Source organism: Magnolia sinica, chromosome 15 (assembly GCF_029962835.1).
Source record: "Magnolia sinica isolate HGM2019 chromosome 15, MsV1, whole genome shotgun sequence".
Classification (NCBI taxonomy): Eukaryota; Viridiplantae; Streptophyta; class Magnoliopsida; order Magnoliales; family Magnoliaceae; genus Magnolia; species Magnolia sinica.
In genome coordinates, this window is record NC_080587.1 from 3,335,334 (window position 1) to 3,358,946 (window position 23,613).

General features: G+C 39.7%; 1 protein-coding gene across 3 annotated transcripts; it reads left to right on the forward strand.

Moving 5' to 3' along the window:
* Positions 1-3,564: 3,564 nt before the first annotated feature.
* On the forward strand, positions 3,565-23,113 carry LOC131227986 (la-related protein 1A). Of its 3 annotated transcripts, XM_058223800.1 has the most exons (15): positions 3,565-4,080; positions 10,610-11,156; positions 11,349-11,505; positions 11,927-12,017; positions 12,226-12,297; positions 12,470-12,527; positions 12,615-13,086; positions 17,218-17,287; positions 18,183-18,287; positions 18,568-18,908; positions 19,018-19,161; positions 19,231-19,294; positions 21,157-21,302; positions 21,460-21,564; positions 22,443-23,113. In XM_058223800.1, the coding sequence occupies exons 1-15, from the start codon at positions 3,865-3,867 to the stop codon at positions 22,687-22,689; spliced, it is 2,835 nt and encodes a 944-aa protein (XP_058079783.1). In that variant the 5' UTR covers positions 3,565-3,864; the 3' UTR covers positions 22,690-23,113. The 3 variants fall into 3 exon arrangements, with proteins under 3 accessions (XP_058079783.1, XP_058079782.1, XP_058079784.1); XM_058223799.1 differs by having other exon boundaries at positions 12,470-13,086; XM_058223801.1 differs by lacking the exon at positions 21,460-21,564 and having other exon boundaries at positions 12,470-13,086.
* Positions 23,114-23,613: the final 500 nt, after the last annotated feature.

Genomic DNA, 23,613 nt, shown 5'->3' on the forward strand with positions numbered 1-23,613 from the left:
ACCCACCATGATGTATGTATTTCATCCATGCCGTCCATATATTGTTTCAGATCATTTTATGACATGAGGATAGAAATGAGGCATATCCCAATCTGATGTGGACCACATTACAGGAAAAAAGTGTTGAATGAGTGTCACCATTAAAAACCTTTTGGGGGCTATATCTGATGTGGACCACATTACAGGAAAAAAGTGTTGAATGAGTGTCACCATTAAAAACCTTTTGGGGGCTATAAAAGTTTTGGATCAAGCGGATTTTTGTTATTTCCTATCATCTAGGCCTATATGACCTAATCAACAGATTAGATGTCAAATAAACAGTACAGTGGGCCTTAGGAGGATTTTAATGGTGAATATCCAATCAATGTTGTTTTCCTGTGGTGTGGTCACCCTGAGATCTGTATCCGTCTTATTTTTAAGTTGAAGCTTAAAATGATCTGTAAAAATGGATGAACGGAATGGATGAAACACATACATCATGGTAGAGCCTACAGAGCATCGACTATCAGCCACGAGGACGGTGGCAGGGGGAGTAGCCAATCCATTCCCGCTGGACTCGGTCATAAGCAGGGACGGGGCAGTGCCACACCTGTCGGCACACGTGTGGGCTATGCAAACCAAAGAAATCTAGTGAGTATGCTCATTAAGTGGGCCTTACATGTGTCCAAAAATTGCCAGCTGTCCACATTCAACACACCACATGGACCGCTGGTTGGTAGGTCAGTCGACAACCAAAAGGCGAAATCCGGCCCACTAATTGGCCAAGTGTGGTCAGAAAAGCTCAGGAAATTTGAGCCACTCAGCACAACAGGCGGGCCAAACACAAGCCAGCAATGCAGGGGGTCCAAATATGGCCTGCTGCCCACATCCAAATATACTCGATCTTTGCAGGGGGCCATACGTGATGTGTTACGTAGGATCCAAACTGTTGATCTTGTTCGCCTCATCATTTTCAGTAGGGTTACGGAAAACCATCTCGATCCAAAATCCAGGCTGACAACACACGGAGAAACATACAATCATCCCAATACCTTGGTGTGGTCCACCTGAGTTTTATAATGGTCTGATTTTTGTTTTATCCTGTCATGCTACTGGGATTCACGTGATTACTGGGTTGGATGGCATATACAAAAAATGATGGATCACACATTCAATATGAAAGTTTGTATTGCTCCCTTTTGATATGGCCCACCTGCATTTTGTTTGTATTGTGTTCTGTACGGTATATAGAAGGGCTTATCAGACTGAATAGATAGTATTCAGATGCCACGGTGGGCTTCTCACGTGCACGTAATGAGCTCACTCTCTTACAAGTGTGGGATGCAAATTTCCCAACGCACGGGAGAACCCATGTAGTCAAAAGCTACGTTGGAGATCAACGCTATAAAAAAGATGGATTTAAAACTCAAGTGGGCCACATCATAAAGACATATCAGGGCGTGGTTTGGGTGGATCCCCTATGGTGCTATAGGGTCTTACATCCATATAGTTCATCCAATTCAAAAGCTCAGTTTAAGGAGTCGGATCCTCTGTTATCTGGTTAACAGGGATTTCCTGTTACCCTAGTGGTTTGGCGTCCTAAAGCTTTTTTTAATTTTTTTAATTTTTTTTTAAGTGAGTGGTGATGTGGACCAATGAGGTTTAGGATATCAGGAAATCTCTGTTGACGAGATAACAGAGGATCCAGACTCCATTTTAATGTACGATCCAAAAAAAGAAGCCCATCCAAATATTAGGTGAATAATGCCACTGGAAACGGTAGTGATTGAATCCTCACCATTAAAAACTTCACGGATGTCATTGAAATGTTTATTTGTCATACATCTTGTTGGTAAGATTACACATATTTAGATGAGAACACACCAATATTAATTTTATTCAAAACTTTGGTGACACTTGATAAGCTTTTAATAGTCAATTGCCACTGTTCCCTGTATCATAGTCCGTTTGAGATTTGAATCTATTTTATCTGTAAGAGCTTGCTTTAAAATAAATTGTTAAAATGGATGGAGACGTGAGTATAGGACAAATACCTCCATGGTAGTGGGAATGATCTCACCCCAATGCATCCAGGATCTGCCTAAGCTGCCTTTGAAGTAGTGGGAATGATCTCACTAGGGGTGCACACAAAACTGGTACAACCGGCAAACGGGACTAGAATTGACTATGCCATACGATTTTAGTTCGGTTTTGAAGTGCACTCTGGTTTTGGTTTTAAAAATTAAAAATCAATTAGTGTGATTCAGTTCTCAATTTGGAGTTTTTTAGAATTGAACTAGATCATGAATCAATTCGTGAACCAAACCTTAAAAATGAACCTGGAGTGGAACCCTTAGGTCAATATCTATATATATATATAAACATAAAAATGAGGTTTCCACCTCCAAATTCAGTTTTAAGGTCGGGTTCACGAATTGATTCATGATCTAGTTCAATTCAAAAAAAACTCTAAACTGAGAACTGAATCACACTAATTGATTTTTTAATTTTTAAAACCAAAACCAGAGATTAGACAATTCACCAAAAGGATCACAACACGATTAGACATGGGCAACAAAATCATTTTAAAAATACGAAATGATTATAAATAAAAACCATGTTAAAATTATTCTCTATAAAATTTTTTAGCAGAAGAGCTTAGACTAGAATATTAAAAAAAAAATTACAATTGAGCTGGATTATAAAAACAAACCATGTAATTAGGCTCGATTATAAAAAACCCATAACCGTATAACTGAACTGGAACTGACTTGATTTTATACGGTTTAGTTCTAATTTAATTGTAGGGTGCAAACAACCCAATTATAGTTCTAGTTTTCCTGTAACTGATGAGAACATTTCGATTCCCATTTTGCCCTAAGATTAGATTGAACCGGACTATGTGCATCCCTTAATGTCACTATTGAAACTTTCTTGAGCTTCCATGTAATGTTTATATGACATCCAACTCCGTTCATTAAATAATTCCTATTTTAATAAGGAAACTATGCTTCTAACTCCAATGAAAACTCCCCTGACCCAAGAAGGTCTCAATGGGAAAACTTCATAGATCAAGTAGTTAGCCGGAGGCCGCCGGAATCCTCGTGAAAAATTTACCTTTTTCATCTGTTTTTACTTATCATATCAACAATGTATGGTGAGCCCCGAAAGTTTTGAATTAGGCTAATATTTTGTATTTTGAATTCAGACAGATAGGAATAGCTTTACGAAGAGTACGAAAGGTCTACCCTGGACCCAGGGACTTTTCAACGGTGTGCATTTTCCTGCCCACCTTTTCCTGTCATGTGGCCTGCTTGAGTTTTGGATCTGCCTCATTTTTGAAACACAGTATAAGATCATCCGGCAAAATGGATGGACCGGGTGGATTTCTAAAAAACATGATGATGGCCCGTAGGCTGTTGACGGCAATCCGCTCCCCTGGCAAAGAGGGCCGTAGAGAGCTCCCGTACGTCGCGAATTAAGCAGCGGGGCACGTGTCCAGAATAAAAAGTTGACACGTGTGCAAGCACGTGTACTCGTGGGCCCATCAGAACTGGAAGAAAAAAAATCCCCAACCAAGGATCTCCTAGATTTCCAACAGTCGACTGTTCTTTTGCGTCTCTGATTGTCACTCTCGCTCCCCTCTCTCTCAAAAACCCTAAAATCCCGCTCTTTCTCAAAAATCTCCCCAAAACCCTAATCCTAACCCTAACGATCTCTCTCTCTCTCGACAGAGAGAGACGATTGCACTTCAAAGGGTACGCTCAAGCCCCATTCCCCACTGAAGAAACCCGAGAAATCCAATCGATCCAGAGAATCTCCTCCAGAATCAAACCGCTAGATGCAAAAATCTCACTGAATCCGGTCGCTTCTAGGCCGAAATCGATGGATTCCGTGTCTTTGACCATTGATACAATCTCTGCAGCCGCAGAATCAGTCGAGGTCGCGCTGCCCAAAGGAACGGACGGATCGAAGTCGCCGTGGAAGAAACCGGGGGCATCGGGCGGGAGGCGGAGAGTGGAATCACCTAAGGTGATGGGAGCGGATTCTTGGCCTGCACTCGATGAAGTTCGGCCCAGGAGTTCAGACAATGCGGCTATGGTGAGAAAAATTTCTTACATTTTTTTGATATACATATTTGTAATTGACAGTTTTAGATCGGCAGCTTAAAATCATGAAAAAGAAAGAAAAAATTAAAATCTTCGTGGAAACAGTGTTGAGAACTAAAAGCATTACTAGATTGCAATTACTATCTCTTTTAGTAATTTTGATTTTAATATTTTGTATGTTTTTCTTGGTTGTAGATGTGATGCAAAGTCTAGGATTTGGTTGTGAATTAAATGCTGATACATTTTTTTTTTTTAAAAAGCTGACAACTTTTTCTCGTTTATTTTTTATTTCTGGTTATTTCTTTGATTTTCTGTTTAAATTTTTTGCAATCACACTTGTAATGAGAGAAGAAATATTGGGTTTTCTTTTTTCGCAAGCATTAACTGTAAATTCGGAATCTTGAAGCCATTATTAGCGTCGATCCTACTCTATGGCCCTTTCTTTCTGCCCCCATTTATTATTGGAATATGTGCAATCTGGGCCTCCCATTGGGTGGGCCTCACTATGGATGTGCCATGGTCCAAAATTTAGCAGATTGGAGAATGCTGCTGGATTTGAGGAATATAATGGACAATTAGAATTCGGTGATTCACATGTAATGTTAAAAGATCAATTCCAGTGGCTAGGTACTGTATTGAATTATTGAATTTTGGTCAAGTAAACATTCATTGTTGGGCCTGCATGAGGAGCTGCCTGCAACTGTAGTGCAGATTCTATGTGTACATGGGAGTGGCAAGTAGGGATGAGATGCAGAGAGTACAATTTTCTTATTAACAGGACGTGAAATAAATTGCCTTACTTCTTGCATTTGTTGTTACTTCTTTGTATGTCTTCTGATAACTGATAGGTTAAAAAACAGTTGATTTGACATGATGTTAGACCTTTTCTTATATGTAATCTGGGCTCAAACCTGAGACCTCAATATTGAACCACACCCTGTCTACCATTAACATGATGCTAATTCCTAACTATAAGAACTTAAACCCCTGCAACATTAATTTTCACTGTTGTGTTAAGAAGGAATAGGACTGTACATGGACATGAACCCTAGAGACTGAATCTTAAGACAGGTTGGACGTGTTGTTAGGGATTTTCTAGCATCCATCACGTGGGTGAACTGCCAAGATGATTTTCATCCCTTGGCCTTTCAAACTGTAGTTCGCCTCTGGAGGAGCTAGGCCAAAATTCAACCTGAATTGGATGCGCCTAAAATCCTCGCCAATGGGTTCTTGTTGACCCTTGTTGGGGATCCAAAAGACAGCCTATTGATCCTAGAATAGGATAATTGAATTTGTGGATTTTTTTGGGCTGTAGTCCAATCATTAATTGGCCTGTCAATTTGATGGTCCAGATTTGGTATGCATTCAACCTTTGAGGAATAATAGCATGCTGCCAGTGTGTAACACCCCATATTTACCCTCTATCCATGCATGTGTTTGTCGGGCCAGACCATTCAACATATTCCCTACCACTTGGATGGGCCACCTTCTGGAAGGGAATCAATAGGGCAACCGTAATTGGCAAATTTATAGGAAATTTTTTATTGACTGTTAATATTGATAAAAAGAATAGGCAACAAGTCAGGTGTTTAAGATCATCAATTCAACGAGATTCTTGATCTATAGACAATCCAAGAGGTGTCCCATGTTCTGAGTGGCTATGTACGAGCATGGCCCCTTGTGTTCATGGAAGTTTATCAAAGTTCGCCATTCAGTGGATGTTAAAAAAAATCTGTAGTTTCTATGTTTGTTTTCGCTTCCCTGGTTTGACTGATCGGATGATGTTAACTGTCGAAATGGTTGCCTAGAAAATCTGTTGATTTTTTTTTTTGAAAGATAACTTGCATTAAAAAAAGAGAAAACAACACAAAAAGAGAAGGAACTGCTGAGATGGCAGACCCTTAAGACAGTAGAAAAGAAAGATCTACATTGGTCCCTTCCCTATGGGACACCCATTCTGCTATGAAACACATGACATAGGAGGAGACTAAGTGGGAGGGTTTCGCGACATTCTGGAAGCATGTCTTGTTCCTTTCTAACCAGAGAGCCCACCAAACCGCCAAAATACCGATCCTCCAGATCCTGGATTTGAGTTTGCCTAATCTGACGCCATGCCAAGCTTTAAGGAACTGTTGATTGAAGGCCAAGGAATATACAAGCAGGGATGAAGTAAACCGGAAAGAAGATTGGAATTATCTGGTTATTGGTCCGTGTGATTTTTGGTTGTATGCCTCAAGAAGTGGTCCATCAATTGGGCAGTTGGGATTGATGGGAACATGCATAGAGGATGGATGGGATTGTGGTCCATTTCATCTCTAAGGTAATGGTTCGTCCAATAGTTATCGACTGATTGGATGTGGGCCATGATTCATTGGCTTGGATTGATGAGCATATTCACCAGTTGCATTGTGTTAGAGAATCTTGTTGACATATTGGTTGATAAAGAATTTAAAGAAAAGAGCGTGACAACCAAAATGGTGAGGTTTAAGTTTTTTACACTTCTAACTGTTTATATCTGCTTCAAACTTACTACAGTATCAGACCTTTCAGTTTGTACTAAGCTACAGTTAATCTTTCAAATGTTTAATGCATCAACACTGTCCAATCATTGTCTTGGTTCAGATTGGACCCCATAGCTGGTCAGCCAAATCAAGCCCATCCAAGTTTCCAAAGTGACTAGATTTGAACCACCATCAAGGGTCCATATTTAGCTGATTGGTGACCCTGATGAAAGAGTTGGATCAATTCAATTGTTGAATTGGATAGTGGGACACAAACAATCAGAGTAGCCATGATACCAACCAGTTGGACTGTGGGGTTCACAAGTTCAACTACGAAATGCTTTTAGGCCACGTGGAGAAAAGGCTTTTTAGCTCATGTCGTTGGGTGTAGGGAGTGTTTCGCAAGTTTTGGACTCTACATGTGTTTCTTTGTTTGGTTTAGGTCTCTCCTCTATAGATTTCATTATTTTGGAAATATTATGTGGACAATAGGATGTTGGTATTGGTCGATTGTTTGTACAAATTTGTCGAGTTGTAGTAGAACTAGTGTTTTAAATAGCTACACTATGTAGCATGTAGCTTATGCTATGTAGTGTAGCTTAGCCTTAACTCTACGTAGCTCATGAAAATAGCTTAAGTCAGATGTGGCCTACACTATATGTTAATTTACATTCGCTAAATGCCACATACCCTACATTATACGTTATGTAGCTTACACAAGTTATTTTTCACTAAAATGAAAATCAATTTACGTTTTCAATGGTTTATTGCATTTAAAAATTAGTTGATTTTTTCGGTGAGTTTTGTAAAATCAACAAAAGTAACAGTACTAAACCAGTTATGTTGCTCCTTTATCTTTATAGATAATTTTGCCCTATTTTTCCTATTATTGTTTATTATGTTTGGTTGCACTAGATATCATGAATTTCATTATTAGCTAGTTTATTTTGGTGCAAAATATCATGAAAATTTATGATATTTGATGCAACGAGCGCAACCTTAATTAAAAATCTAGAAGTATGCTACTTGCTATGTAGCTTGCACATCACACTTCAGAGGGGTAAACACTGCGCTGTATGCTATTTGCTATTTAAAACACGTGAAATCCAAGGACCCGTTTGGCAGATGCCTATAAATGAGTTCATCTCATTTTTTGTTAACAGTGATCATGTATTAGAGATCTTGATCTCTAATACATAATGATCTTTCCAAAAAAAAAAAGGATCTCTAACACATGATGAATTCATCTTGTTTTAGTTAGCAATGATTATTTATTAGAGATCAATATCTCTAATACATAATCATTGTTTACTAAAATGAGATGAACTCATTTTTAGGGGTCTAAGGCCCTGTTTGGTTGACGCCTAGAAATGAGTTCATCTCATTTTAGTTACTGGTGATTATGTATCAGGGATCTTGATCTCCAATACATATTGAAATCTAAGGCGTCTGTGAAATCGTGTCTTCCTGTGTCTGAACATCTATCAGATCTCTCCATCTCTTTCTCTCCCTCTCTCTCTGTCTATTTATCTATCTGCGCGTGAGCATGTTTCTGTTTTCATCCTGAATGTCTGTTTGTATGCATGTTTATTTAATTATATTGATGCTAGTAAAGTATGTGTAAATAATTAAATATTGTAAATAATTCGCTATTAAACTAATGAACACGTTAGTGTCTTGACTTTTCTTGGATCACTATGTTTGACCAATGCTTTCCATTTCGTTATCACATAATGTATCTCACCCTTGGGATTTGGGATACATGTCGGTTATCACACGGGAAATATCGGTTGTATCGTGTAATTTATTGCAGGTGTCGGGAAGCATTGAGAAATTGGTTGAAATTTTTAAGACACCAAATATACACCTAGAAATAAAAAATCACAAAAAATACAAATGCACACAATAGGTTTCATTGTATAGGGTCCTAATGTATGTACTGTCTAACTGAATTGATGCAGCTATATTCAAGTTCAATTCATAAAATGTATAATTGTAAGAAGACATGCATGGAAACACAAGCATTACACTCAAAAGCAAAAGAAGAAGTAGAAAACTAGAAAAATACCTATGGATTTTGAAAAAAAATTATTTTTTAACATTTTTAATTGAAAATTATTTTTTCGAAAAATCTCTAAATTGCCAATAATGTGTATATCACAATAATGTGTATATCAGGTTACATTCATGATTTCGTGTCTGGACACTAAGATTGCAACCAATTTGGGAAAAATCTTGATTTTTCTCAAATTTTCTGCAACTTGGCTCATCTCACCCAAATTTCAAAATTGAAGCCCTAAATCCATAATTTTTCATGAAAATATGAAGAATCATGGATTTCTTATCATATGACGCTATTTGCAACATATAAAAAAAGAATCAAACCTAAAAAAATACACACATTTTAGAATTCAGCCTCAAGAAGTTATTGATCACGATTTTAGAGAAATTTCGAAAATTTTCTTCCAATGAACTAGACTGGACTGGGTGAAATCAACCTACAATGTATTAGGAAGAAGGTTATTTATTTATTAATTATTATTATTATTTTTAAATTATTATTTTTTTAAACAAAAAAAATTGATTTTTCTAATTTTTTTAAAAGGATTTTCCAAACAAAACAATGCTGGTTTCCTTTTATCCCTTTTGACATCGCAATCCATATCGATATCACAAGATACATTAAGAATTTATAAAAGGGGGAGGGTGGACATATCGCATGGTACTATGAAAAATGGATATTAAAGCTTGGTTTCGTATCGTCCAGTTGGGATAACAAGATAGATTGTGGGATATATCGGTGATATCGCACGATACTGAAAATACTGTCCCTGACATATGCTGTCATGTTTCACAAAGAGTCACATGTTTCTTCCCAAGTTAGAGAACAACATGCAGCAACAGTTGGAAAGCATGAAGGCGTCTTGTTATAATACAAGAGGCATTTGATCAATCTGGTAACAAGTTCTTATTTTGAATCATTGAGGCATTTATCTTTTTAAACTTAAGGTTGTCAACTGTAATCTGTAGCATATCCATATATTTGTGTATTGGGCACAAATCTAGCCCCTCCTAGAGTGGAAGCTTTTGCATGGACAGCCATGGCTAACAAAATCTTGACATTGGACAAATTTATGAAAACAATTTCTGTCTGAGCATCTTCCTCATGTGTTGGAGATGAGTAAATCCATTGACCACCTGTTCTCACATTACCCATTTTGCCAGGGAAGCGTGATGTCATTTCTCCTGTTCTGAATTGAGTGGCTCTGAGTTGGTCATTGACTGACCTAATTCTCAGGAGGTCCTGGTCCTGGGGCTGCTTCTTGGCTAATAGAAATACTGTATGGAGGTTGCTTCCTTGCACCATTTTGTGATATGTGGAAAGAGAAAAAAGGAAAGGATTTTCAACAGCAAGTCTTCTTCTTGTGAGTGAATGGCTTCCTTTTTGGTGGTCTGGGCTTTAGTAAGATACGATTTTAATGGCATATGGGCGTTTAGTTTTGTTTGTGCCATTGATGTTTCCTATTCTTTTGTGTAGCCTCCTTGTGCTAGCTCATCGGGTTTGCCGATTGCGACTGATGAGTGGGTCACTCATTTTTCTTCTGCTTTGTTGCCTCCCAGTGTTTCCCCATGTTTTCTGTTTTCTTGATTTTGTCCCCTTTAATAAATTTGCTGCTATCTCTCTATAAAAGGGCCATAATTCTACAGGCAGAAGATATAATTCATCCATGGGTTGTAATTGGTTTGGTCATATTTTACTATTGCTGCACCACTTTTGTCTGTGCAGAAACCATTTTCACATCCTTATTTAGTAGAACCCTTGACATATGACATACACATGAATGAATGAAACTGTCTGCCCTGATATGGTTGACCCTGTGAGACCATAGGAGAGAGTAAGCTCACATTTTGTGCAGCTTGTTGCTATTTTATGCAATAAATTACTTCTTACTAATGCTCTAAAGTTTTCTCAGTTCAGTGGCATTTTACTGATTACATGGGTCAATCATCTTTTTCCAGGGATCAGTTGGGCTGCATAAATCAGATGGATTTGGAAGCAGCAATCGTCCAAACAGACATCATCAGAAACCAGGTGCCAAGCGTAATGTTCCTCCAAATGGTTTCCCTCCCTTTCCTATTCCCTTGCCCTACCACCAACCACCGATGGCACCTGTCTTTCACCCTCTTATACCAGCACCACGTCTCCCGGTTCATGAGTATGCTTATCGGCCTTATCCTAGGCCTTTTCCAAATCCAGAGCCTCATATGGTAAAATCCGGATGTGATACTCACATGCAACCTTTCATACCTCCTGGTCAAGGTGGTGGTCTTGATGCCAATAGAAGCTTCCATCCACTTGCTCCCCCACGAGGTGACCCCAGTGGCAATTTCGCTAGCAGACAATATAACGTCCAAGAACCTGGCACCCATTTTAATCATGCATGGCGTCATGGAGCATTTAATCCCAGAGATGACTTCAATATGCAACAGCCAAGGGCTTTTGTCAGGCCACCTCCTGCATTTTTTGGTCCAGCTCCAGGGTTCATAAATGGTCCAGGTTTCCCTGGTAATATCCCGAATCAGGTTTCATGATATATTTTTATTTCTTTTTCAATATGTTTTTCATGTTAATATCTTGCTTCGCTTTCTATTGATTTCACTACTTTTACGTGTTTATTTTCTTATCCAGTTGAATTTCCCAACTTTTGATGTCCTTGTTTTTATGATCTTCTGGCTTGTATTATTTGTATCTATGAAGGCCCCACTCCTATGTACTGCGTTCCGGTTGTTCCTCCAGAATCTGTTGGGGCTCCTCGTTATAATTCACATCCTACACATCCCATGCATTCTATGCAAACAACGGATGCACCAAGTTTGAGGGCTAACTTGGTAAAACAGATTGAGTATTATTTCAGGTGAGTCCTTGGGTCATGATGTGGTTAATTGATTAGCTTTTATGCAAGATGGAGTTCCATCTGCTTAATGTTTTCTTATACAAGATACATGCTCAGACATGGACGTGCAACAAAGGGGTATTAAAAACGGGTATGTAACGGCCATTACGTACCGGTAATGGTGAGAATCATTATGCATTGTGGGGCTGGCAAAGTTCCTTTTTTTTTTTTTTTTTTTTGAAATTGGCCATAACGGCCGTTACAGCCCGTATCATAATGGTAATTATGGTGGCCATTACGGCCACCATTACCCTTGCTGAATACCACCATCACATAAATGCAGTTGGACTTTATACATTAATGTATCTGTGCTGTTATTTTCATTCAAATTTTTAGACATGTAAGAAAACTATGAACTAAAAAGTTACTCTATTTTTGACAGTGACGAAAATTTGCAGAAGGACCCCTACTTGATTTCCTTACTGGATGAAGAAGGATGGGTTTCTATATCAAAAATTGCTGATTTTAATAGGGTAAGTTTTGGTGTAATGTTGCAACTTGTGTCACAAGATATAGGGTTTTCATTGCATTCTAATGTTATGCATGCATAGGCACTATTCTGATTCTAGTATTGTGCAGTTAAGGTTTTCGATGCATATGCATGCCATAGTCTTTTTGTTGTGTAGATTAAAGTATTCTTTTGTAAAATTCTTCTGGTATTTGTTGAGTGTCATGCTTCAGGTTAAGAAAATGACAACAAACATACCTTTTATCCTGGAATCTTTGCTGGGCTCAAGCACTGTAGAGGTTCAGGTTAGATATCTTCTGCTTTTGAGTGTTTTGTTTATTTTGTTACCCTAACTCAGTTTTTGTCTATCAGTTCAATTGATATTAATTCCATAAGCTGTCGGTTGTTTTTCAAACATTGGTTTGTTTTTAAACTGGTTGTCATGTCTTTTCCCTTTGACTGTTTTGTATTTTGTAGGGTGACAAGATACGAAGACGCAATGACTGGTCAAAGTGGCTTCCAACTTCAGGACATCGTACATGTTCGTCAAAATCTCAGACTTCACAAAGCCAAGGTGATGAGAATGCCACTGTTGTTGTGACTAATGATGATTTAAATGAAGGAAATACAAGCAGGATCTCCAAAGAAAGCATGGAATCCCCATCATATAGTGAAGGCCAGGACGAACACTTACCTTCAGAGGAAGATGCGCCAGGAATGGCTCCCAGGATGACTTCAGAATGTAATATTGTGAATCTGCTGCTTGCCGATGAACCACATGAATCTCATGGAAAGGCTGGAGATTTAAACAGGAGAGTCGATTCTGTATCATGTCCAGAAACCAACACTAATTGCTGTGTTAGCTCTGTCTATTCACAGGGAATCACCAATCCTTCATATACTACTGATCCTACATCAAAAGAAGAGGCAGTGGTATCAGGCTTGACAACTGCCATGAAGAACCTGGGCAGCATATCAAATGATTTTGTAAACGAACCTTCTGGATTTACAGGAGAACTGAGCACCTTCCTGCTTGATGAGGAGCTGGAATTGGAGCCTTCATCATCAAGAAAAGATCTTTCATCTACAAGAAGGTTTGTTTCTGCCTTCTTGTTGTGCTAGAGATTCGTAATGGATTTGCTGCTTGATTAATGTGCTTAAGGTTGTGTTTGGTTGTAACACTCCCCCCCCCCCCATCTTTTTTCCTTTTTCAAACCATTTCTTGCACGTCCATTCTGTGTGCCTTGCGTGTATTTCATTCCTAGAGATGAGTTAATGTGTCGGAATATTTAGATTATTTTTTTGGACTGGAATGGGAACAGGTTGATTGCAATGGGTAAGAGCATGCACGGCATTAGAAAAGTTGGGGCAAATTTGGATGTATGACTGCTTAAGGATGTTTTGATGTTTTCATACCTTTGGGAGTATTCATTACCCCTACTTTGAGGTTATCAATTCTTATGGTTAATTTGCTTTCTATAGGAATTGAAAGTACAGAGTTTGGAAAAAAAAAAGACGTCCTGGTGCATCATGATATGAATTGATGAGAGCAGTTGGTACAATCGCTGGTGAGGGGAGTGTTGAATTGATGGGCCTCACCATGGGTGAGGGAGTCCCCTGAAATTTCCAATACTGGAAGATGGGATTGGTGGGTACAATCCATGGTTAGTTGATCCAAATGGTTGAATTGATGGGCCTCATGATGGTTAGATTCCCCTAAAGTCTCACATATTGGAGGATCCTAAATTCCTAATCTTACAATATCTGCCTTATTTCTGGCCATTGCTGAATCTCTTTTATACCATTGCGACCTAATCAGGGTTAAGATCTTTGAATTTGGATGTAATCTGGGAACCACTATTCACAATGGACCCATATGATCAACGGTTTCAATCACCTAATCATGAAACCAACCTGCATGGACCGCGCTTTAGGAAACTGTTCACGATCCAATGCATTAGGCCTTATAATTTATGAATAATTTGCTTATTTTAGGTAGGAAAAAGCAATTGGGATGTATTTCATTCCTAGAGATGAGTTAATGTGTCGGAATATTTAGATTATTTTTTTGGACTGGAATGGGAACAGGTTGATTGCAATGGGTAAGAGCATGCACGGCATTAGAAAAGTTGGGGCAAATTTGGATGTATGACAGCTTAAGGATGTTTTGATGTTTTCATACCTTTGGGAGAATTCATTACCCCTACTTTGGGGTTACCAATTCTTATAGTTAATTTGCTTTCTATAGGAATTGAAAGTACAGAGTTTGGGAAAAAAAAAAGACGTCCTGGTGCATCACGATATGAGTTGATGAGAGCAGTGGTACAATCACTGGTGAGGGGAGTGTTGAATTGATGGGCCTCACCATGGGTGAGGGAGTCCCCTGAAATTTCCAATACTGGAAGATGGGATTGGTGGGTACAATCCATGGTTAGTTGATCCAGACGATTGAATTGATGGGCCTCATGATGGTTAGACTCCCCTAAAGTCTCACATATTGGAGGATCCTAAATTCCTAATCTTACAATATCTGCCTTATTTCTGGCCATTGCTGAATCTCTTTTATACCATTGCGACCTAATCAGGGTTAAGATCTTTGAATTTGGATGTAATCTGGGAACCACTATTCACAATGGACCCATATGAACAACGGTTTCAATCACCTAATCATGAAACTAACCTGCATGGACCGCACTTTAGGAAACTGTTCACGATCCAATGCATTAGGCCTTATAATTTATGAATAATTTGCTTATTTTAGGTAGGAAAAAGCGATTGACTTGGCCATTATCATCTTTTTGGCCTATATTAGAGAAGGACTAGTGCAGGGGCATTTTCACACTGGGCTCGAGTGGGATGGCCAGTGGGATGCATGGGTATACTCGAGGTGGCCTACCCATGTGAGGTGAGGCCTATATGTGTGAGGCGAAACCCATGTGATGCGGGGCCCACGATGGGAGTTCGGCCGGGTCCTAACCCACGGGATGTGGGGCTTGGGCTATGAGATAAAGGGATTGATTCGCCATGCTCTATTAGTTCGAGCTTTTAGAGCAAGTGGTTAATTGTCCTGCATCAAAGTGGTATCAGCGCGGGAGGTCTCGTGCTCGAAACTCCTCACTGCGAATGATTAATGCAGGGGCATTTTCACACCGGGCTTGAGTGGAGTGGCCTGTGGGATGCAAGGTGGCTCGTGTGAGGCGGGTCTCACCCGTGTAAGGCGGAACCCATGTGATGTGGGGCCCATGAGGGGGGTCTGGCCGAGGTCCTAACCCGTGGGATGTGGGGCTTGGGCGATGAGAAAAAGAGATTGATTCGCCATGCCCTATCATTTCGAGCTTTTAGAGCATGTGGTTAATTGTCGTACATCAAGGACGCCTGAGGGCAAGAGAAGAAATATACAACCAGCCATGAGGGCAAAACCCAACAACCCCAACAAGGTGCTATTTACAAGCCAAGGGAAAGGCCAAAAATGCAAGAGCATCCCAACAATCAAGATGCCCACTCCAACATACCTGATTTCACCCTCCTAAAAAGTCTTCAAAGCTGACCTGCTTAGATTCTTAAAGTAGCTATTGTTTCTTCCCCTCATAAAGTCCACGGCTGGCTAAGATAGCTAATCTACACCTCTGTCTTCCACTCAATCAACATTAAAGAAAAAAAAAAAATCCTTCCCAAACAATTCTGTCACAGGGCCAATGGATGAGTGAATGATCGGCCATTTCCTCAAGAGAGCCATGTTCATTAACTCCAATACTGTTGTCCTAAACCACCCTTCTCCTTGGGCATACACACTACATACCATTTCAAAAGATGGAATTGCCTCCTCTTCTTCCCCTTACCAAAGGAAATCTCTTCTTATCTTTTTAAGCTTGTTAAGCACATTCTTTGGACACTAGAAGATGGACATGAAATACAAGGGAAGATTTGAAAGGATTGCTTTATCAATATAATTCTTCCTCTGAGAGACAAATATGTCCTCTTCCAAATCAAAAGCTTCTGTATGAATCTTTCAATAACGGGGTCCCTTTATTTTCAGTTTTTCTCTCGTTGTTCCACTTCTTATTCATTTCAACCATGGAGGTTTTGCTTAGAAACTAAGTTTAAACTACATCTAGGCCTATTTTGAGGCTCAAAATGCATAACTTGAGTTGGATTTGATGAATCAAAGTGGAGTGGACCTCTTTGCGACCTATCAGTAGGTGGTGTAAACCATCCATCACTTATTTTTGTTTTTCACTTACCCATTATTCCCCCTTTCTTTTCTTTTTTTTGTATTTATATGTTATGGACCCTAATCCACAAATCATGCTTGATCTTGTTTGATTAGGGCCTATTTGGCCGGCCTTCAGCAGGTGACACTGCTTGACAGACAACAATCTTGTCAATGAACTGGCCCATTACACCGTCAAAGAATTACATATTTGGGATCCTCACATTACGTAGAATTTTACCAAAAATTTTTTTTTCGATTTTTGTTCCTAAAAAGAAAAAACCAAAAAAAAAAGAAGCCTTGATAGGGTCATAAAGGCCAATACAGCCTGTATAATATTGGCCCGATGCCATTATGTGATACCTTGGTTATGGGCATCACAATTACTTAGATGCAGTGGTGCACTGACCTTTTGCCAGAACTACAAAAGTTTAAGTTTCATGGTTATAATGACAATGGTCTCACCGACATATTCGTTGGAACGGCTGGCCGGAGAGGTGGCAACTTTGGTGGAAGCTGTTTGTCCTTCTTGAAGGGTAAGAATTTTTGTGAAAGAGTTTTCCAGATCCTTGCTTGTGAAGGTGGACTCTGGGAATGCAATCTCCTGGGCTTAATTGGTCGGAGCTGTGGAAAATGTCTACCATTGCCGACGTGCAAAACTGGGAAAACTTATCATCCCATCACCTCATTAATATGGCGGGAAGGAATTCTATATTGGTAGGGTGTTCTTTGATTCTAAAACTTAGCTCACAAACTTTTTTTTTTTTTTTTGCTTTCTCATGCTGTAGTAATTGGGTTTAATACTGCTCTTTTTTTTTTGGGGAGGCACTCTGTGGTTGTCTTTCGTTTAGTTGCTTCTCTCAATTGTGGGCCTCATTTTCTGAAACAAATGTGTGCATGTCTGATCCTCTCCTAATGATCATATTTGGCTGTAGTTCATTTGTATGTTTTACTACAATGTCCTCATATGGTTTTGTAATCTCATAATGCTTCCAAACTGCATTGTTTCCTTCAGGATTGATGATGAAGATGATGAAATGGATATGAATGACCAAGATGTGCAGAGACTTGTAATTGTTACCCAGGTAAGGCCCTTGACCAGATTATTGATTGGCTGGAGAGCATTCACCTGTTCAATTTGCTCTTTTCCTTTAGGGTGACAGAAATGCTAGCATTCTCACCATTTAAATGATACATGGGACGACTGATCGTCGATTTGAAGATAGTTGGGGTTGTTTCCGGAAAGCTGGGGGGATTTGTAGCCTTTTCTTTTTCTGTTTAGTTCTGCGCGTCTGCTGCTTGTAATAAAGTTACCACAATTTCATTTTTTTTTATCTGTACAACTAGGGGCATGCAAAAATCATGTTAATCAGGTGAGCCTAAACATCTGATCAATAGCATGGAAAATGGACATTCCAGATTGAGCAGATGAACAAAAAAACATCGTCTCGAAACATCCATTTGATAGGTCCCACTTCGTTTTGTTTATGATTCCAAAGCAGTTTGATATGATGATTCTAACCATGTGATATATGACTCATAAAAAATGGACGGTTGTAACAAATCGGCCCCATTCAAAGGGTTAGGGTCATCCGATTGGCGTGATTCTTGCTTCATGGCTTGCTTCCAATGGTACTATTGAATGAACAGTGCAGATTGATGACCAGGAATCCCATCTGTCATATAAAAACTTTGGGTTCTTTTGATAGTTTGTTTTATGTAAAGCTTGGTTTCTTCATAATTGCGATCAGTGTTTGACCAAATGAGACATTTCAGTCAACAGGGTTCAAGTGGGAATGTTATTTCTTTTATGCGTTAAGTTGTACATTTTCCAGATTTAGTTTCATAATTTGCACTTCATGATTCTAATGCCCAAGTGTTCTTTGGTGATTACTTGAACCCTGTTGAGCCATTAAACTTCTGGGGTACTGCTGTCTTTGATGGGATGCATCATGTATCTTTTCTACAATTGCTGTGCAGAATATCAGGATAGACGATGATGAAAGAACTGGTGCTAGAGAATCTGGGCCTATCTCAAATGAGCTTGCCACTGCAATCAATGATGGCCTTTATTTTTATGAACAGGTTGGTGGGCCTTCTTTCCTTTAATCCTTTTCCTTTGTCCAGTGTGTTCTTTCTTTAGCTGATAGGACAAAAGTTATGTTGAGAGAGGGGCAATTGCTGATTCACTTGCAAAGCAGGGTGGGTGCCGCTTTGTAATGGGAATTTTTGTACCGTTTGTTGAGCCACTGATTTCTTTCCTAATAAAATTTTTATCCATTGACAACAAAAAAGGAAAAGAAGAAGGGAGGAAAAACTCAGGTTATGTTTGCTTGAAGGGTATTAGTTTTTGCATGGCTAACAGGAATTGAGAGCTAAACGATCTAATGGTAGAAGGAACCCCTCTGGTTTAGAAACCAAGGATGGAGATTATAAATATGTTATGCTTGGACCTGGCGTACTAAACTCAGCAACCAATAATATTTCTACTGGAAACTGCAACTCCGAGGAGACTGGGCATTCTAATTCCCGGAGGAGGCAAACTAAAGGTTTTAACAAGCAACAGCCATCCCATAAACAACGGCTATTTCTAAGCAGTTTTAGGAACCATGGGAATGGGCGAAATCGTCATGGCATCATATCTGAAAGCCCACCAAGCAATTCAATTGGCTATTTCTTTGGGTCCACACCACCTGAAAATCATTGGTGAGTTCTCTCTATTGCTCATGTATAGGGAGTTTGAGTTGCTTGAATAGTTAATTCTGTCTCCTCTTCTCTTCCTGCTAACAGATCTAATTTGGTTATCATTCCCCAGCCTTTTGCCTTCAAAGTTGAGTGCTTCTCCTCATAGCATCCTTTCCGGGAGTAGCCCGCCAGTGGGTTCTATGCCAAAACCTTTCCCACCGTTTCAACATCCAAGTCATCAGCTTTTGGAAGAAAATGGTTATCGACAGCAAAAGTGAGTGGACTTTGCTCTGTAACATTGTACTTATCTGCTCAATGCTGACATGTTTGCTCCTTGTGGTAGGTATGTGAAGTACCACAAGCGCTGTCTAAGTCACCGGAAGAAAATGGGAATTGGTTGCAGTGAGGTGAGCTGTATTTCCAAGCATATCCCTAGAAATGTGTTTGGATTCATAGAAAGCATAGGAAAGGAAATAACTTTTCTCAGGAAACCCTCTTTCCAGGAAATTGAGGGAAAGGAAATACTGTTTTCCTTGTTTGTTTTTCAACAAGATTTTCCTAGAAATTTAGGATAGTTTCAAATTTGTTGTTTGGCAAAACAAAAACTTTTCTTGAGCAAAATCTCTAGGTAGTCAATGGCATGTAGCGGATTAGCACATGTGGCACATGTGGGATGCCTGAAGATGGTGCACATGTGGCATACACGGTATATGTGGGCACTTAGAGTTGTGGCTCATGTGAGGTGCTTGAAGTTGTACAGTGGCACATGTGGCACAAGATGCGTGTTGGCACATCTGACAAGTGAGCACTTGAAGCTAGATAGCAGAGCTTTTGCAGATTGACACCATTGGCACATGGCATATTTGGAGTGATTGAAGATGGGTGATTGTGTGGCACATTGCGACATGTGCAGTGCTTTGCGCATGTGTGGCACAAGATGAATGGTGGTACATGTAGCACATTAGCACAGGTTGGGCGCAAGAGAAGATGGATGGTGGCAATGTGGCATGTCAGCACATGTGCAATGCTTTGAACATGTGGGTGCAAGAGAATATGGACGGAAGCACATGTGGCATAGTGGCATGTTTGGGGCATAATTGGAGATGGAAAAGGGCTCATCTGTCACATTGGCATATGTGGCACATCTGAAGCGATCGAAGAAGGATGGTGGCACATATGGGTTTTACTGTTTAACCGTTGAGAAACATATTTTCCTCCCATCATGGGAAAATGCCTTTCTTAGGGTGGAGGTGGGAATATTTTGTTTATTTTTCAACAAACGTAGAAAGTGGGGAATGATGTTTCTCACAAATTCCACAAAGAAAGGCTTGGCAAACAATGGAAAGTTTCATGGGGACAATGTTTCTTTTCCTTCCCATGAATCCAAACAGGCCCTAAATGTTTCATGTGAGCTAATTAGTTGATATTTTTCCTGCAACATTCCAGATCCCATCATTTTTTATTGCCCACCTTTCATCTTGGTAGAATCATCTATGGAAATTGGTTCCTCTTTTTTTAAATAGAAGTTTCATTAGTAACCAAAAAGAAAAAAAAAGAAAAAAGAAAAAAAGAATTATCAAGCACACATACCACTTATACCTGCACCACAGCACAATATCTTCCCCAGCATGGAAAGATTGTTTTGTAGGAAGGTCTCTGCTGTTCCGTAGCTAGATTGTTTTAACCTTACAGCTTTCTTTCCCATTTTAGATATTGCTATTTCTTAAAGGCTGCACTTCGTACTTCTCCAAAAACTTTGGTTCGCAGGGGAAACACTTCAATACCATGCAAATTGAAAAGGCTCAGTATTTGGGAAAGTGGGTTTCTGTCAAATGGCTTGGAAAATGAAATGCCATTCTGTTAGGCTTAGTAAATTGAGGGAATGAGCAGAATGCTGTTCTAAGAAAAGTCAATTCCACCTGAGCAGAACACAGATGCATCCTTGACTCAGTATTGTTCTCATGGCTGAAAAAGAAAACAAGTTTGTCATTTGAAGAAAACAAGTATTTTATTTGTTATCTTTGCCACTCGTGCTTTATGAATGAAAGTCCATCTATTATTCTACACACTGTCACACACACTTTATGAATGAAAGTCAAGTCCATCCATTATTCCACACACACACATATTATGTACTTGAGTTTGCACTCATCTGCCTCGCATTCACAGCATAACCTATTTTTCTAAAGGCTGTCTTGCCAACCTTTATTGGTTCATGTGCCTAGGCTTATATTAAGTAAAGCATATGCTCATTATTGTATATATGCAGGAAATGAACACGCTGTATCGCTTTTGGTCATATTTCCTCAGAGATAGGTTTTATCCTTCCATGTATAACGAGTTCCGGAAGCTAGCGCTAGAAGACGCAGTCGCTAAGTATAATTATGGACTAGAATGCCTTTTCAGGTTTTACAGGTATGGCTCTTTATAGATCGATTTTCATGCACTCAAGATCTCAAGAAGATAACTGCCATTGATCATTTTGGTTCATCCATCTCTTTCTCCCTCCCCATTATCCTTTTCCCCCTCCCCTGTTGCTTGCATTTGCTGGTATTCTCGTCTCCTTTTCCAGCTATGGCTTGGAGAAGCAATTTAGAGAAGACTTGTACGAGGATTTTGAGCAGCTCACCTTAGAATTCTACCACAAGGGCAATCTTTATGGCCTCGAAAAATACTGGTAACTCCTGTTGTGCTGTTGTCTTTATTTCTCTTTTGTCTATTCTTCTGGTGTTGGAGGATGAATCTTCTTCTCTTTCCTATGATTTATGTAGCTAGAAGAAAAAAGGAAAAGAAAAAGAGAAGCAAAAGAACAAATAGTTTCCTGTGTAATTCACAAGCAGCATGTGTTGTTGTCGTTGTCATCATCATCCCAGTCTTATCTGAACTATAATTCGGTGCCAAACAAATCCTATTTCGCCATTCCTTTCAATCAGTGATCATATCCTCAGTTAAACAGCAGGTCATCAAATCCTTTCTAACTTCACCCATGTTCTTTTGGGCCTTGCATTTTTAGAGCCTTCAACTTGAACCAACTCACTCCTAACAGCTAGAGTTTTTGCTTTCCATTTCACATGGCCAAACCCCTTGTTCTCATCTTATTACCTACTTGGGCTACTGCTTAGTTACCTTGATTGCATGCATGTCTAATTCTATCCTCATGTTGCCACTCATCTATCTCAATCATTTCAGCAACAGTCATCATCCTGTGAACATGTTTGTTTTCTGCCCAACATTTCGTCCCACAAGTTAAAAAGCGCATTATTTCCAAATTAATCATGATGTGTCCACCCATTAGGTGGGCCCATTAAGTTGGCTTATTGGGCTTCAGGACCAAGGCCCAGGCTTGACTGAAGGCCTCTATCTAAGCATGAGCCTGACCGATTATCCAGTTAAAATGGGAACCTTGCTGTCCTCTGTGTGTGTGTGTGTTAAACGGCAGTGACACACTACAGTTAGGAAATGACTATCATGATTATCATAACCATTATCTGCTATTCTGACTACTATGCTGCTGTGGCTGACACCACCATCATGATATTGTTGCTGATGCTGCAGGGCGTTTCACCACTATCGGGACAAAATGAAGCCCCTAAAGAAGAACCTGGAACTGGATAGGCTGCTGAGAGAAGAATACCGCAGCTTGGATGACTTCAGGGCCAAGGAAAAGGCGGAGAGAGCAGCAAGGGAGAGCAGCAGCAGCAACATCAGCGGTTCCAGCGACAGAGAGAGAGAGAACCCACCACCGGCTGAGGCCAAAAACAGGTCCAGTTTGGGCAGGGAATTGGAGCTAACTGCACACTAAGCAAAGTGGTGGGAAAGAGGGGGTTGGTTGCGAGAGGTTGAGACGTTTGTCTTCAAGCGGCGTAAAACTCGAAAATATTATAATTTCTCCTGTCGTTCTCAGTCTGGTATTTGGCCCTTGGGGCATTTTTGTGCAGATTTTGGAGTATTCAGAAGAGAGGAAGGAGAAGGCCGCGTTGGATTAGATTTTTCGAATTCAGGGGTGTACATAAGGCAGGAAAAAAAAAACAAAAAAACAAAAAAAAAAAAAAACAAAATAATGGCTGTATCTGGGATTTTGGGGATTGTCATTGACCAATAAGTAACTGGATTTCGGCCAGGTCAGCTTGCTATTATTGTTTTATCGTTGGCCTGAGGGGTGCTTTTAATTATCAGAAATATCAGCAATTATCATGCCGATAATGACATGGTTTTTGCTGATTCACGTGTTCTTGGGCTATATGTAGTGCTGTTATTCAGGTTACTTGCCATCGAGGTCTAAAGTCAGTTTATCGGGTGTTGCATTGTTCACCCTTGTATGGGGCTGTTTTGGGCCGAACCAGCCGCATCATACATGGATGACACTGGTTAATGGGGCTTAGTACTGATAGGTTTGCTGGTTAGGGTTTTCTTGAATGACTTATCGTGGGCGTTGGATTGTCGTGTGTTTGGTACTAGCCAATCTGAAGTGTTAGGCTTCTTAGACCCCACCTTGAAGTTCTTCCTGTCTTCCCATTCTGACAGAGTTTTAAGTCTAGTTAGATCGTTTTGTTGGATACTTGAATTTGAGGGTTGCCTGATAGAATGGAAATGCTACCTTGATGCATGTGAATGAAATTGGACGGCTATAGACATTCCCTCAGCGAGTGTTACCCCGCTGGAAGCATGCACTGGTCTATAAATCATTGGTAGGTGTTGCCTGACAGGGAAACATACACTGGTCTGT

What these genes read in the sequence shown, in the direction of transcription:
- LOC131227986 (XM_058223799.1), top strand. Translation starts at nt 3,865, where the DNA reads ATGGATTCCGTGTCTTTGACCATTGATACAATCTCTGCAGCCGCAGAA. An exon ending in GACTTGTAATTGTTACCCAG is followed by an intron (nt 17,288 to 18,182) that starts GTAAGGCCCTTG and finishes ATTGCTGTGCAG; the next exon opens with AATATCAGGATAGACGATGA. An exon ending in ACACCACCTGAAAATCATTG is followed by an intron (nt 18,909 to 19,017) that starts GTGAGTTCTCTC and finishes ATCATTCCCCAG; the next exon opens with CCTTTTGCCTTCAAAGTTGA.